Source organism: Camelus bactrianus, chromosome 11, assembly GCF_048773025.1.
Source record: "Camelus bactrianus isolate YW-2024 breed Bactrian camel chromosome 11, ASM4877302v1, whole genome shotgun sequence".
NCBI classification, from domain to species: Eukaryota; Metazoa; Chordata; class Mammalia; order Artiodactyla; family Camelidae; genus Camelus; species Camelus bactrianus.
In genome coordinates this window covers 73,921,097-73,938,134 of record NC_133549.1, presented here as the reverse complement: position 1 = coordinate 73,938,134, position 17,038 = coordinate 73,921,097, and the positions used below count along the sequence as shown (strand labels likewise).

Below are 17,038 nucleotides of genomic sequence, written 5' to 3'. Positions count from 1 at the left end.
AAGTTTCACAAATGCAGGTTGAGAATTATGTGGGTCTAACACAACAGCGGCAGCAGCAGAGATAACAGCATCCCAGCACCTGCTGTTACTGAGGGTTTCCTGTGTTCCAGGCACACTAGTCTAGATGCTTTATGTGAATTAACTCATTTAGGCAACACAGAGGGTAGTGGAGGTTGGAGGTAGATGTTCCCTGAGTGGAATAACTAGAGACTGACTTCTTGAGTGTGAGACCCCCCCCCCCAAAAGACTATGCCTGGAAGAAAAGAGATAAAGCATTTAGCTAATGATGATTATATTAGTGATCATTATACTAGCCATGGGCAATGGGTAATGGCAGTTACAAAGGACATTTTAATAATAATCACCAGAAGGGCAGTGTTTTGACAAGAGAGCAGTTTCACCTGGGTTCTTCTGGCATTTCAGTGGAGTGATAGTTTATTTAGGATTATGTTCAGAGAGCTAGGTAATCAGCTAAATGAAGGCTGTGGTAGCATCTCCCATCTCCTTCCACGAGCCTGACTTTCCCACCAAATTGCAGGTGGAGAAGCTGAAACCAAGAACCTGAAGACCTGCTTAGCCTCTGACAAGTACCGACAGGTTCAGGAGACCAGGGAGAAAAGAAAGTCCCAAACAGTGTGACATTTAATACATTCACCCTGCCCAGCAGAGAAATGTGAGCCCAAGACTAGCAGGCACCTAACAATCTCAGCAACCAGAGAGGTCACTTTTCCTCCTGGTGGAGCAAGTAATCCAAAGAGTGCACTCCATCACTGTCCCATCTGGAGGCTGGTCCGGAAGAATTCTCTTGAAACACAAAGACTGGGAAGTAAGCATACCATCTAGCAGTCACAGTGAAAGCTCAAGTTTAAATGTACATTTCACACTTGAAAAAAAATGGAGCCTCTCAGGTTCATATTGACGAATTTTACTTTAAAAAAATTTTATTTTCCCGATGGAGAAAATAGCTTTCTTTCTTTCTAATTCTATAGAAGATTCATGATTATTATAAAGACGTTTAAGTGATATAGGAAAGAATAACAAAATATAAATTCAGCAGTATTCCTATCACTCAAATGAACTTAATTCTGTATATTTCTCTATGCATAGACACACATACACACACCTGCCCTAAGATAATATATTTGCTACACCAACACATCTTTCTACATTATTGCTTTTAATGGCTGCATAAGAGTCATAGTGCAATGTTTCCACGATGAATTCCAGTAATGCCTTTTGTTCCATCTATTTATCCAGCTCTGAAATCCACAAGAAATTAAGTACCAAATCAACGTACTCTTTTCGTAATCAGCTCAAAAATTTTGTCAGTCTGTGTTTTGCTTTTGTTTTGTCAAGTTTTTTGGGAAATGTTCATATTTTTGTTTCAGGAAACGGTTAGATGCTAAACAGCTTGGAATCTGGGATAGAATACCGCAAGATTCTGGGGTTCATTGAGTCAGTTACATAAAACAAAACTGTTAGATGGAAAGTTGGGCAGTTCAGAAACCTGGAGCGGCTCTCCTGCCCACCTGCCCTTGTCTCTCTGATACTGCCCCCTGGTGGTGGTGGTGGGCAAGGCTGGGCTCAGCAACCTCCAGTCCTGTCTGTACTTTCCTCCTTTTCCCCTTCCTTTGGATACTTGGAGGGCACTACTTAGGCAGGAGGAAGAACTATTAAAAAGGAGAGAAGCTTTCTTTTTAGTCATGTAGATTCTAAGTCTAATAAAATAGTTTTGGAGTAAGGAGAAGAAATTGACCCCTTTTTTTTTACAGCATTGTTTAAATCCCTTTTCTCCCACATCTCTCTCAGTCTCTGTCTCTCTGTCTGTCTCTCTGTCTCTCTCTCTCTCTCACACACACACACGTATTCATACCCGTACAAAAATCACATGATCATCTAGCTGTACAATACTCTCCCTATTGGTGGACATTCTTACTGCTTTGGGTTTTTCACTTTTATAAACCAGTTTTGATGAACCGCTCTGTACGTACATCTTTAAACAGCCTCATAAATTTAAAAGCTCTTTTTCATGTCTTACCTCCTTTGTGGGAGAAGAGGGGCTGCCATCAGAAGCTGGAAAAGCTCTTTCCAAAGAGAATTCTTCCAGACTGGAGGCGACAGTAACCTGCTTTCAGGACCAGGTGAAAACAGGTGGCGTAAAGTGGCAAGAGGTCCACTTCTGCCAGAACGGCCCACAGCGCAGGCCTCCGCCTCTGGACAATGTGGTGCTGCTTTAGCCCTTCGAGGGTGAGCAGTGCAGCCACGGAGGTGCGAGGCAGCGGTGACTACGTGGCAGCAGAAACCTTCAAACCACCTCTCAGAGAGTGGAGGCCTGGGGGGCAAATTCACCGAGTGGGAGAGGCATTACGTGGTGTCCCGTGTGACCTCACGTGATGAATCCGCTAGGGATGACAAACATCATCTAGGGAAAACTCTGAATTAATAGGTGGAATAAGACCTTAAAATATGCATCATCACTCTTACTGTAATGGTTTTCAGAGGCCAGTGTTAAGCTGGAGAGATATGGCCAATAACTGCTGTTCACTGAGCACTTGAATTTCCACTTGCCTCATGGAAATCCCCCCAAAAACTTTACATAGTAAAGCTTATTAGTATCCTAACTTTAGTGGGGGAAGGCACGTGGGGCACTGAGCAGTTAAGTAACTTGCTCATGGCCATTCAGCCGGTAAGTGCCAGGGCTTGGATCTGCACCCAGGGCTTGTAGAGGCCAAAATTCTCGCTCTTAATCCTTAGGTTATGCTGCTTGCTTTTCAATTAATTCACTTGAGGTGAAAATCAAGTAGAAATTGACCAATCTTATCATCAATTAAAATTTTTTTATTAAAGTATAGTTGATTTATAATATTGTGTTAGTTTCTGGTGTACAGCATAGTGACTCAGTTATACATTTATATATATTCTTCTTCATTATAGATTATTACAAGCTATTGAATGCAGTGCCCTGTGCTGTACAGTAGGACTTTGTTGTTTATCTATTTTGTTTATAGTAGTTTGTATCTGCTGATCCCAAACTCCTATCTCTATCCCCCCCCTTTGGTAACCATAAGTTTGTTTTCTATGTCTGTGAGTCATCTTCTATTTTGTAAATAAGTTCATTTGTCTCATTTTTTTAGATTCCACTTGTAAGTGATATCATATGATATTTGTCTTTCTCTGTCTGACTTACTTCATTTAGTATGATAATCTCTAGATCCAAGCATGTTGCTGCAAATGGCGTTATTACATTCTTTTTATGGCTGTGTAGTATTCCATTGTATACATATACTACATCTTCTTTATCCAGTCATCTGTCCATGGACATTTAGGTTGCTTCCATGTCTTGGCTATTATAAATAGTGCTACTATGAACATTGGGGTACATGTATCTTTTCAAATTAGAGTGTCCTCCAGATATATGCCAGGGATTGCTGGATGTATGGTAGCTCTATTTTTAGTTTTTTAAGTAATCTCCATACTGTTTTCCATAGTAGCTGCACCAAATTACATTCCCACCAACACTGTAGGAGGGTTCCCTTTTCTCCACACCCTTTCCAGCATTTATCATTTGTGGACTTTTTAATGATGGCCATTCTGATTGGTGTGAGGTGATACCTCATTGTAGTTTTGATTTACATTTCTCTGATAATTAGCAATATTGAGCATCTTTTTGTGTGCCATTTGTATGTCTTTATTGGAGAAACATCTGTTTAGGTCTTCTGCGCATTCTTTGGATTATTTTATCATCAATTCTTTGTTTTTATTTTGTCTCCGTTATTCATTGAGCTAAGGGGCTATGCTCCTCTCATTTATCCATCAGGTACCAATGCAGTCATTTGTCTTTTTCTTCTGGTGTTTAAGTATTTGATGGATCTTTTGACCTGATATTTTACTATATTTTTGGTTGAAAATCTCTTGAGAAATAGCTTTGGAGATAATTTCACCATCAGTTTTTGTGTCTAAGGGATATCCCTCAACCATGGTGGAAAAGTTATAAAATAACCACTTTCAAAAAGGAATTTGACTCAGACTGGTGGTACGGTAACAGGAGCAATTCAGTTTTGACGAACAGCCTCCAGGGTATTTGCCTCTTGTGATGACACTTCTTTTAGCTCTTCTTAATGGTGTCTGTTAACCAGCTTTACCTCCAATATCTTTACCACCAAAAACTGGTGGCAGTTCAGTAAACATCCCCTCTGACGTGCTGTCTTGTCTCTGAAGGAAGAAACACCGTGGGAACTTTACTACTTTTAGACGGAAAGTCTTTGGGAGTCATTTCTTGGGTCACTTCATCCTGACTGACCTCACTCCTGGATGCTGTGACTTTCATTTCTGTTTGCTGAGAGGTACCATCTTTGCTACTCTTAGTCTGGAGTTAGCTCTTGTGAATACTTCTGAAAAGATTCTTCTTGAAGCCCTAAAGGTAAGCAAATTAACCTTGAAGTGGAGAAAATCTTCATGCCTTCAAGGCTATTCAGAAATGGGTCATAGACTACAGAGGGAAGAGCTGCTGAAGCTGTAACGTGGGTGACCCTGACTGCCGGGTTTGCGCTACAAGATGACATCGGGGCACTACTGGCCTGGATTGGCTTCACCTTGGCCATCTCTTCTTCCTGAAAAGAAATTAGTGGAGAGAATGGAGTTCACCTCAGTAGAGGTAATTTCTGCAGGGGAGAATGGGCCGAGCTCGTCTTTCTGATGGGCTACAAGCACATGGCATTGCGAGCTCAGTTCTCAGCTCAGCCTTGCTCCAAACTGCTCCTGATTCCTAAGACATTTTGTCTTGGCTACTTTTTCTGAAGATTTTCTTCCTTCGGATAGTGTTTGCCAGGGAACTTGCCTGAGTTGGATCCTCTCCATAGATTTTCTGACAGCATTTGCTGGGGAGAATTCCCTGGCTCAAAGCATGTCTTTGTTCCTCTCCTGAAGGATTGCTCGCAAGGTTTTTATCCTGACTAACCGTATGCTTGAATATCTTTATCTCCAGATGGCATTATCTGACTAGACTTACATCCTATTATTTGTGATGACATTTGCTGAGAAATTTGTTCTTTATTTAAGGGTTTTTTTTTTTTTTTTTTTTGGTTTGGTAGCTTTACCCATGACAGTGACATTTCTTTGATGTTTTGTTTTGAAAGGATCTGGTGATAGGTACCAATGTGCCCAAACACATGATCTCAGGGCTATTACCCTGAAGCACCTCTTAGGTAAACCTGGCTACTTCTGAAGAGTAATCCGAACAACCCCTACCCTGGGGCTTGCCCTTATACAATGGTTTAATTTCTATGGATTTCAAGATTTTCTTAGTTTTATCATTTCTCATTGAGTCAACAAACCATTCTTCAGATTCTGCCTCTTTTGAGAGTTTTGTCTGAAACATCTTGATCTTTGGGCATTATTTATTTTTCTGTATGAACTTTCTGAACATCTGCTATTCTGGCCAATCCTATTGGTGGAAGCTTCTCTTTCTAAGGCCATCTTCTCGGTAACTATATTCTAAATGTATCCCTGGGAGTGCTTCTTTCAGACCAAAATTGTTGGGGAATTTCCCTCTGGATTTATGTCAGTTTGACTGAAATGCTCCTGAATAGACTTCTGAGGAATCATGTCTTGGTCAACCTCTTTTCTCCATGATAACTCCCATGAAGGAACTGCTTGGGAAATTGGGTCCCATTTACATTTGTTCACTGATGTGATATCAGTTGATGTCACTTGAGAAAGTGTGCCTTAGTTATCCTTAAAAAAATTATATATATAAATATATATATATTAACTTAATATGTATTTTATTTATATATATATATTTTTAAGCATTGCTTTTTGAAGAGCCATTTCTTAAATATCCTTATCCAAGGAGCTCAGGCCTCCTGGACTAATTATTTTGCAGCTAGTTTTATTCATAGAATCTTTTTATTCAGCAACTGATTTCTGAGGAGTCTCATAAACACTGGTGTTAAGCACTGACTGCGACAGTGATGAATACTGAGGAAGTTTTCTGGCTAACTTTGCTCATGAAATTGCGTGCTACTGGCCATTATTCATGAGGGTTTTCCTTGCCTGGGCTCATCTGCAGAATTTATCTCCCCTAGTGATAATTCTTGCACAGTCACCTCAGCTAGTTGCATCCATGTAGTTTGTTTTTCAGACAAATGAGCTGGAAGTAATTCATTCTGGCCCATTATGGTCTTGGAATATGTCGCCAGTGGTGACTTTTTTGGGGCAATGGGGAACAATTGCAGTCTGGCTGAAGATAAGACACGGATTTCATCATTAGGGGCAATGGTCCCTGATCAGTTTCTCCCTCTGGCATTGTATACGTGGGCTCTTCTTTTCTGGTGCCTCTTGTGGAGCAATTTTTGCCCCCAAAACCCCTATCTGTGAACTGTATTTCTCCTGATATTTTTGATTGTTCCATTTCACTTTGGCTAAACTTATCTACAAGTGGGATATTTTTAGACAATATCTTTGGATGCTGTCATTTTAGTCCTAGAGGCCATCCTTTTTGACAAAGGCAATAAATCTTTTTCTTCTTTTCTAAAAATTTCTTCTAGGAGGATAGACCCAAGAAATTCCATCTAGTGTCTGGATGACTTCTGACCATGGCTTCCAAAGGTCTGCTTTCCGGGAGCACTTCCTGGGACCTTCTTCCCTCTGGGATGTTTGGACTTGCCTTAGGTTGAAAGGCATCAGAATGGGTTTCTTCTTGACAAATAGAACTCGAATATGAAAACAGAAAGACCCAGAGAACCTTCCCTTTACTGAGACATGCAGCAGGACTCAGCTGTAAGTCATCCTGGTGGAAGTGTTGGCTCAAGCATTGAACTTTCTTCGTACAAATCATAAATTTTAATCCTGCCTGGAAAGTCACTTGCCAGTTTTTCTTTGCTGACAAGTATCTTCTTATAGCCACATTTTTAGTTGATTTAAGCCATTTCATTCTCATATTCTGAAAATATCTGTGATATCACAGCTTTTGCATTTGTCTTCCCCAAAGTCATTCTTCCTGTTCTTGTTCCAAAGACAGAAAAGGGGGATTTATCCCCCTCCACACAGGGTATTATTCAACCTCTTGAAAAATATTTACAGTCTACATAAAAATATAACAGTGGTATCACCAGGTACTAATTATTCAAAAGAGTATTTTCTTCTGTAGCTCAGGATTGGCTACATGATATGCAGGGCCCAGTGCAAAATGAAAATGCAGGCTGCCTTGTTCAAACTTTTGTACGTCAAGATGGTGACAGCAGTGCATCAAACCAAGGGTGCAGCCTTTCCAAATGTGGTTCCTGTGTGACTTTACAGGTTGCACATGCATGAAGCCAGCCCTGCTCCAGCCAGAGCTGCTGCCCTCACGGCCTTGTCTTCCCCAACCATAAGGCCAGGCCTTAGCGTGGGCAGATCAAGTCTATCAAAGGTCACACTACTACTCTCAAGAGTGGATAAGCACTTCCACTGGCCTTCCCCATCACTCACACACAGAAATCAATCCAATGCTGCCACATACAGGACCCCATATATGCCAGGATTAAGGAAAGTGCTCAGAACTTGGGAGCCCACTGCTACCGTGGTGGCCCCTCTTTGCTCACAGGTGTGGATGGCTAGCCCAGGTTTGAGCTGGAAATGGGCTCTCCACAGAGCCCCAGAGAGTGGGAGTCCTGACCACCATTCATAAACATTATGGTCTGAACAGGCTGCTATAGGCTAGCCCAGTAACCTAGTATCACTTAGAATGATATTTCTATGGAAAATTCTTTCTTGTTGTCAGATAAGAGAGGTGGAAATGTGTTACAGACAATAATTCAGTTTACTGTTGGGATCTGCCTTTCTAGTATTCTAGACTCTTGGTGTTTAACCACTACCCTGTACTGCCTCATGTGATACAAGAAAAAATTTTAAAGTAAACTTGAGAATTTGGTCACTGAATAGGATGAGGAGGGTGGAGGCAGGGGAAATCCACGATGGCTGCCAGGTTTCTAGCTTCAGTCGCATGACGATGGTGGTGGGTTTTCCTGCAATAAAGACACAGTGGTGGGGGAGGGTACAGCTCAGTGGTAGAGCACATGCCTAGCATGCATGAGGCCCTGGGTTCAATCCCCAGTTCCTCCATCAAAAATAAATATATAAACCTAATTACCACCCCCCCCCCCAAAAAAGCAAAAAAATAAAAAAACAAAAAGACACAGGGAAGAGCAGGTGTAGGTGTGCTAAGTGTATACTGCTTATGAAAGGGAAAGGCAGGGTGATGCCACAAGACAGGGCAGCCTTGAGCCACTGCCCCTTCCCCTCAGCCTGAAGGAAATCCAAAGATCCCAGCTCAGCCCTGGCTTTTCTGTGAGATGCTAGAGCAGAGGGTGAAACTTTCTGTATATCATCTGAGGGGCTTGAGAAGGTCTGAATTTTGGCTCTGAAAATGGCAAATCAGTACTTATTTCCAAGTTTATTTTAAAGATCTGACATCTTGTGGGAGACACTTTTAGACATTAGCAGACAATAATGTTTGGCTTAGAAGAGCAACTTTTTCTTTTTCTTCTGTCCCAGAAACAAACCTAGGTTTTTAGCTGTGTTTTAAAACCAATATTAAAATGAAGTGTACGCTGCCTGTGTGGTGGGACAAGGCCACCTTGGAGTTAGAAAGCTACTACAAATACTCCCTTAAAAGATTCCTTTCAAAGTGAAATCAGGTTTGTTGTGGGACTGGCAGTTACTGGCCAGGGGCTAGTGTCCACTCCCCTAGCCTACCAGGATACAGGGACACTCTCAGTCCACCCAGGACACAGAATAGGCCCAAGAACTTAGAATCACTTCTTACTTTCTAATGATGCTTCAGCTGAAATTGTGTAACATCATGTTTTCCTTTAAGATTACAAAATTGGGTATTAAATATAAAACGGACATGGAAACCCAACAGTGTCGTAATATCAGTGAAAATGCGGGCTGTTTCAAAATACAACTGAAAATCATTTTAATACTGTGCTGTTCTCTTCCATCTTTCCAGATGATCCTGGCACAGGGTTATTTGGCTGGTGCGTCATGTTATGAGTTCAGCTGTGTCAAGTAAACTCTTGTGGGATAAAGCCAGCTGACTCAGCGGGCATCTGAGGAAGACAGCGTCCAGGACGGCAAGGGAAACTTCATTATCAAAGAGCCATTGAGTGATAGCAAGAAATCAATGGAGGCCCACAAGGTAAATTCATCTTAATTTTGTGTTTTCATATGAGCAGAAATGAGAGAAAATGCCTAAATCATTTGCAGCAGTGAGTGACAACAGAGGTGAATAGAAACATGTGAATACTCCTTAAGACAACCCCTCCCATCCCTAGGGAAACTGCCATGATGACCCACTGTCACTGATACTCTTTTATTTAATTCCTTCTGGCATGCCAGGGTGGAGAATAGACTAAGCACCCGCTGTTCCACATTTTAACATAGAAGGCTTAACGTACTAATTTTCTATCACTGTGTAACAAACGACCACAGACTAGTAGCTTTAAACAACACCTATTTGTTATCTCACAGTAAAATCCAGGCATGAATCAACTGGGGTCTCTGTTCAAGGTCTCACAAGCTGAAATCAAGGTGTTGGCTGGGGCCACAATCTTATCTGAGGCTCAAGGTCATCCTTCAAGCTCATTGGTTGTTAGCAGAATTCACTCCCTGCCTCAGTAGAAATGGGGTGTTTCCCCAAGACCCTACCTTTCCAGCAGTGCTCCCTTCCAGAAGGCTCAAATTCTTCAGACCTCCAGTTCCTGCTCCCAAATCATTACTTCCCACCCTCATTTTAAAATGATTCCGTTGAAACACATGCCATCCATCAGAACAACTCTCTACTTCTGATGATTCTTAATATTAATGTGGTTGTGTCTCCTAACATATTTCATTGACTGTTTCAATTTGGATTTCTGCATTGCTGTACGTCTTCTGTAACTGTCCAAAGGTCTCTAAGAAAATAGAGTTCAAAACTAAAACTGTGAGTGATACATGGCACTAGTGCCCTTGAAAATGAAGGGTTAAAGAAGAGTGTCTGACTACAAAGCAAAAACTGTGTCTTTCTCAATTGTTCTTTTCATTTCTTTTATCCACTAATTGTACAGGATTCTGTTGGAGGACCTTGCACTCACACTTACTTGAGTGCCATTTTTTTTCTTTTGAGGGAAAGATTTATTTATTTAACCTCTTGTCTAGTGTCTCACTGCTCTCTCCAGAGTGCTCAGATGTACCAACCCATGGCCTGCTTTAGGTCTCTCAATATTGTTTTCCACTAACAAGATCTGAAACAGGTCTCTTCAAAAAGGAGAAGATTCCTTCCTGTGTGCAGGAGAGCAGAAGATGGATCTGAGATGTGTTGTTATCAGAGGTCAAGGATGCTTTCAGGAGCCCCTGGGTAGAAGAGTCAGCCTGGAAAGAGAGGCTCTTGGTGACCCCGTGATGACACTGGGTCTCAATGAGAAACCAGCTCTGTAATTAATCAGAGCTCTTGGAGCCCGTGGAAAACCATACGTTCATGCTGACAATCAGAATAAACAATGAGTGTATAGAGCAGCACTTCCCAAACTTCAATGTGCATCCAGATCACCTGGGGAGCATGCTAAATGTCACCAGTCCTGATTTGTCAGGTTCGGGTGGGATCCGAGATTCTGCATTTCCAACAGTTTTCTCCATCATGCCCAAGCTGCCAGTCCAAAGACCACACTTTGAGTAGTCAAATGCTAGAGCAGAGTTTCTCAGCCTTAGCATTATTGACATTTTTTGTTGTAGTGAGCTGTCTTGCATGTCGTTAAGACGTTAGTAGCACTCGTGGCCACTACTCAATAGAATGGCAGCAGTACACACACATACCCCAGCTGGAAAACCAAAAATGTCTCCAGACGCTGCCAAATGTCCCCTACAAGTGGGGTGACCCACAGTCCTAGTATACCTGGGACTAGGGGGTTTCCCAGGACACAGACTTTCAGTGCTAAAATCAGGAAAGTCCTGGGCAAACTTGGACCACTCATTGGTCACCCCACCTGGGAGAAAACAGTGCCTCCATCTGAGGACCACTGTGCTAGAGGAAGGTTGACTCTTCTACCATGGGTTAGGTAGCCATGTTCTTTTATAAAAAATGATGGGGGTACACCAGAAATTGATACAATATTGTAAGCTGACTACACTTCAGTTAAAAAAAATAAAATTATAGAGTGAAAGAAAAAAAATGGTGGGGTGGGGCTGGGAAGAACAAACCATTTATTGGCAAAGAAATATGAAATACTGTGATTTGTATAATTTATTCCTCATTTATTTCAGATAGTTACTATGATAATGGAAAGGCAATTTGTTTTGTTTTCTACCTGAGATGCAAGAATATTTTATGCAAAAAATTTTTTTAAAAAGATTAGACTTACTGGTTCTTCTAAGTTAATAATTCATGACCACTATTAGAGCATCACAGAGAAGACATCTATGGCTTGATCCATAAATAAATGGCATATATTAAATAAAATCCTTACGTAAATAGCATATAATAAGATAATATACCTGAAGTATATACTGGTAACCATATTTGGTTTCAGAAAAATATTAATTTTTGAAAGGGGCTCAAAGGATCTTGTGTGGAAATATATTTGTTCCAACTGATGCATTAGATATTTTTAAAATCTGATTTTTTAAAACTAGTAACATCTAAGGTATTCCCTGCAATCTAAAATGGAATTGTCTTTAAGGATTTTCTTTTCTTCATTGACACGGACTGTCAGTAAGTATGATTTACATGTAAACATATGAATATGGAGGGACAAGTAGGCTGATGCGAGCCTCTGTGCCCATGGCCCTGTGGCTGAGCTGACCTGTGGATTTCCCAGTACCCACCCTGGGATGTGTGTGTGCCCAACGCGGAGCTCCTCCTCCCTACCTGGTGACACCTTTCATACTTCTGCTGAATCTCATACTCTTCCTGCTTCAGCATTTCTGCCATTTTGGTTTCTTTGAGGCTATTATCATATTCTTGCTGCAGCTGGATCTTCTCTTGCCTTTCCTGGGGTGATGTGACAGAGTGGAATCAGGGCAGCCCCCGGAAGCACGGACCCCTCCCTGGGATAGACCACAGGCCCCGGGCCCTTCAGGCCTCCTGGGTTTGCTCCTATAACTCACTAGCTTTAGCGGGCTGGTAGCTCCCAACCCACCACTCCACAACTCCTCTGAGTTCCATCTTTAGCCCCCAGGCTCCCTGCACTTCAGGACCTACGCCATCCTCACAAGTGGAGTAAACCAAGAGACTCCCCAGGCCAGCTCCAGAATCCTGCCTTGGACTTTAGATTATTTACTCTAGGAAAGCTGGAAAGCCCTCCCCAAGCCAACCCAGCACACACACCCACCTTTTCTTTCGCTTTCGCTGTTTTCCTGTAATGATAAAGCCAGTGAGCCAGGTACTCGATGGGGTCACTGGGCTGAATCTTTGCCACCTCTGCCAGCGCCTGGGCCAGGCAATTCCCAAAACACCTCTTCAGGTATTCAGTTTCCATCCTGGTGGGCTTGGGAAACATCAAAACAGGGTCACACTACTTTACAAATCTAATGGGACTTTAAACATAGACACATTCTGACCAGTGCAGATTCACTTTAGGATAAATATGAGATGTTTCCAGAGCCCACCCTCCCCCAAAGAACCAGTAAATACATGTGTACTTGCCAATAGCTCTTACATTCAAATGGACTTTTTTTCTAAAGCTCTCCAGCTGTCCTAGGTCAGAAACTAGGTCCTGGGGATTATCAGGCCTGAGAGGAGCTTGGTGGATTGGTGTTTAAGAGTGGCTGAGGCCTCCACTTACCCACACATTTCTATCCTTTAGTAGGGAGGAAGTGACTGAGCAGGCAGGAGGTCCTGAGAGGGGCTTTGAGCACCCAGCAAACTGTGCTATTGTGAGGCTGGAGGTTCAGTCATCTATGACATAGATAAAACAGGCTTATATATCTCACAGGGGACCACTGAGAAGCCCTGAGGAGGGAAAATGCCAGGCATTGTAGCTACTTACTGCTGGCCAGGGGCTCTGCCAGCACTTGACATGACATTCCACTCTTTACTGCTTAAGCAAGAAACTGCTTTAGGTTGAGTTGAGCCCCTGATTTACCCTTAATCAGATATTATGACCTGGAGGGAATGAAGCTTCAGTTAGCCATAAATTAGGAGTGGAGGTGTAGTGCAGCAGTAGGAACGCAGGCTCCTGGATCAGACAGACCAAGGTCCAGTCCTGTCTGCCATTTATTAGCTGTGTGGCCTTAAACAAGTTACCCAGTCTCTCTGAGCCTAGGTTTTCTGATCTGTGGAATAGAGCAACAAAAGTGTGTATCTCACAAATGTTAGGATTAAAAGAGATAATAAATACAGGTAAAGTACACATCCTGGCACGTACTAAGTGTTTAATAAATATTAGCTATTACAGGGGAAGATTGTGGCATGAAATGGCCTAGCCCCCCATCTGTTCTTGACCATCTCCATATTCCTGAAGTTTACATACCTTAACTCCAAAAGAGCTAATAATAAAGTGAATAATAAAGGCTTAGATCCAACATTAACATTTTCCGGAGGTATTTTTCAGTTTAAGGAGGGAAAGATAAATAGACAGATTAGATAGAAAGGGACCCAAAAAAATTCCTAGCTCTTTCCACTTCAAAGGTCTAGAAGCAAAAACACCTCAGAGCAATGAACACACAGAATTTGCTTTTAAATAGCCTTCACCACTTAAAAGGAATCAGGGTTCCTTGGAGAAATGACTAATTCCAAGGTCAGGGCAGGAAGAGGCCAATAAACCTGGAACATTTTATTGACCCAGAAAGTAAGAAAATGCTTAAAAAGTAAAATGGTTGGGGACACAGGAGCCAGCTTGAGGGGGCTGTTACTAGCCAAATCTGGGGCAATTTGGCCACCAAAATTAATAATGACTGTAAGGATTATAACCAATTGAACAAAATAAGAACCCATGAGTCCATATAAGAATAAATAAATGAAAGGGAAAGAAGGCAAGTTCTTTCTTAAAGTAAAATGCCAATTAATAAATGTGGAAAGAATAATGGACTTAAAAAATAACTTTGTAATCACATGATAGTATAAAACAGTTATAAATGAACCCTAAAACTTGGTGAATAGTTAACAGAGAATACGATATTCATGTATTCCCAAAGTTTCTCCCACAAATTATTAATTCCAAAAGGAAATACAGAAACTTTACACTGGTGAAACCCAACACAACCAAGTGATCAAAGTAAACATCGCCAATAAAGGGACAAAATAATGTCACATGTCTCCTGATGTGATGCACTTCTTAGTGGGTCATAATACATTTCTCTGGATTCCTGCCCCAGGTGAAAAACTGTAATCTGATTGAGGAAACATCAAAGTCAAATTGAGAGAGTCTGCAACTCTTAAAAATGACAAGATCATGAAAGATAAAAAAAGATAAGGCACCATTCCAGATCAGAGGAGCCTAAACAGTCCTAACTCCAGGCAAAATTGATCCTGGATTGGATCTAGATCAGAAAATAGAATTCTATAAAGGATGTTGTTGGGAAAACTGAATGTGAATTGTAGATTACATAGTAGAACTGCATCAAGGTGAAACTTCCTGGGTTTGGTGATTGAAATTTGACTAACAAAATGTCCTTGTCCTTAGGGGATACACAGTGTGGTAGGGCTGAATAATGGCTCCCACAGCTGTCCACGTCCTAATACATGGAACCCATGAAATACGTTACCTTCTATGGCAAAGGGGACTTTGCAGATGTGATTAAATTACAGATTTTGATTTGGGAAGATGATGCTGGATTATCCAGGTAGGCACAATGTAATCACAAGGGTCCTTATAAGAAGGAAACAGTAAGATCAGATAGGGTAGAAGGAGATGTGCTGATGGAAGCAGAGGGAGAAAAGGGGATGGGATTCAGGGTCATGAGCCAAGGAGCACAAGTGGCCTCTAGAAGCTGGAAAGACAAGGAAAAGGATTCTTCCTAAACCCTCCAGAAGGAATTAGTCCTGCTGACACTTTGGTTTTAGCCCTGAAAGACTCATTGGATTTCAGATTTCGAAAAGTGTCCGACAATAAATGTGTGTTTAAACTCACTAAGTTTGGGGTAGTGATGGAGGATGGGGATGGGGATGGGGAGGTGTGGTGGTGACTTCTGCCAATCTGTGACCCATCTGAACCAATGCACCTGAATAAAGTATCTTCTACACCCCTTCTACTCAGCGAGTGGTCCACGATCAGCAGCAGTGCATCATCTGGAAATGCAGATTCTCTGGTCCCACCCCAGACCTACAGATTGAGCATAAGCATTGTAACAAAATCCCCAGGTGATACACAGTTACAGGTCTGCTTGTCTTTATCATCATAGAACTGCCCTTCCCAGAGGGCAGAATCACCAACTCTGTATTCCCAGGAAGCCTCTTCACTGCCTGGTGTTGGGTGGCCGCCACGCCACACTGCAGTAGGTGTGGCAGACCCTTTTTGGAGAAAGCATCTTCTCTAAACGGCTCGTTTTCAATAATGATCTCAACAAAATCTGTTGACCTGGCCGTTATTAAGACTTGGTGTGAAAACAGTAGAGCCAGAAAAACAGAGCCACCATGTGAGGTCTGGAGAGGGAGGAGCCAAAGGGATCAGTTTTACAGCCTACTCCCCACCATCTCAGGCCGCACTCACCAATGAGGAGGGGGCTGTTTTTCAGAGCTTCCCAGAGCTGCTCTGAGGGTCTGCTTATCCTGGTCCTCCTTGCTCATGGCCTTGTATTCAGGAGGCGGGGTGGTAAGTATAGAGATTGTCTTTATTCGTACTATATGTCTAGTGCTGGGCACATAGTAGATGCTCAGCAAATATTTCTTGATTTAATTAGGGAGAGCTCTGATGCTTGTGGGCTCATGCTCCCTTCCCTCCGGCAGTGCCCACGCTGGCACTAATTACCTTAACCAACGTTTAGTGAGCATCTCCTGCCCAGCACTGACCCACACATAAATTAACAGAGAAAACGGGAGATGCCAGCTGAATACCGTGCACAAATGACTAGGCCAGGGAAGACTGCAAATGGCTCGGGCTTGACAAGAGGGTGGGAGGCTTCTTGGAGGTGGGGGCACCTGTGCTCATTTTGAAAGAAATGCCAACTACAGAATGTCAGTGTTGCTGGCCATCTGGCTCTACGGGGATTGAGTTACTAGCCACTGCGGTTAATTGAGTCATTAACACACCCTGAAAGGAATTCAGGGTGGAGATCATGAATGAGGCTCTGGGAAAACTGACAGAAAAGGCCTTCAGATAGTTAGATATTTTCAGGAGAAATTTTTATAAACTCAATTTTTTCATCTTCCCATACTTAGAAAAGCTCTAAAATCATTAACTAGGATACCTGTGCCTAGTGACTAGCAGGAACCTTCTACCAAGATATGTATTTGATTGTGGGTAATCCTGCTCCAAAATCACATATATGCTGACCTCCCAGCTTACCTCTTCCAAAATAAAGCAGCTGTCTCCAGGGCTATAGTTCTCAGTTAAGTCCCCAAATAAAACTGAACGGAGAGCTCTCACACTGTGCACTCCCCCGCACCCCTCAGTGGGCAGGACCCAAGCAGAGGTCCCCAACAAGTGCAAAGATGCTAAGTCGGGAAAATACCAGGTCACCATGTAGGACAGTCTCCTCTGACTCAAGGCTGCGGAGGCTTCACCCACAGGCAGCCTTTGCAGTACCTCTCACCCCAGGCCAGCCCTCTGCCCTTTTTCTCTCCTAGTGTGCACACGCCTGCCAGCCCCGCTCCACTTATCTTTTGGGTTGCCCCTTCCTCACAGCCTCTAGGTTGCACGTCTCTATTCACCTACCCTGGTGGTCCCTGCTCCAGCGGGCACCCTGCACACTTCGCGCGCCCCCTCTTCTCTGCTGAATCTTTTCTGTCTTCCGACCTCTGCTCAGCGAAACTCGCGCGCCCCTTCTTTGCAGGGGGCAGGCTCCCATACCTGGGGCATGCGCGCTCGTTGCCTAGCGACCGGACGCGACTCGTGATAGGCGCATGCGTCCGGCGCGCGCACCT

General features: G+C 42.7%; 1 protein-coding gene across 1 annotated transcript; it reads right to left on the bottom strand.

Annotated features, from left to right (window-relative positions):
- Nucleotides 1-961: 961 nt before the first annotated feature.
- DYDC2 (DPY30 domain containing 2) lies at nucleotides 962-16,993 on the bottom strand. Its single transcript, XM_010963105.3, has 4 exons — nucleotides 16,830-16,993; nucleotides 12,348-12,503; nucleotides 11,885-12,007; nucleotides 962-8,006 (listed from the first exon to the last, which is right to left on the bottom strand). Exons 2-4 carry the CDS (start codon nucleotides 12,492-12,494, stop codon nucleotides 7,977-7,979), a joined length of 300 nt encoding a protein of 99 aa, XP_010961407.1. The 5' UTR covers nucleotides 12,495-12,503; nucleotides 16,830-16,993; the 3' UTR covers nucleotides 962-7,976.
- Between the last annotated feature and the right edge of the window lie 45 nt (nucleotides 16,994-17,038).

What these genes read in the sequence shown, in the direction of transcription:
- DYDC2 (XM_010963105.3), bottom strand. Translation starts at nt 12,494, where the DNA reads ATGGAAACTGAATACCTGAAGAGGTGTTTTGGGAATTGCCTGGCCCAG. An exon ending in CAGCGAAAGCGAAAGAAAAG is followed by an intron (nt 12,008 to 12,347) that starts GTGGGTGTGTGT and finishes ACATCACCCCAG; the next exon opens with GAAAGGCAAGAGAAGATCCA. An exon ending in AGTATGAAAGGTGTCACCAG is followed by an intron (nt 8,007 to 11,884) that starts GTAGGGAGGAGG and finishes TCTTTATTGCAG; the next exon opens with GAAAACCCACCACCATCGTC.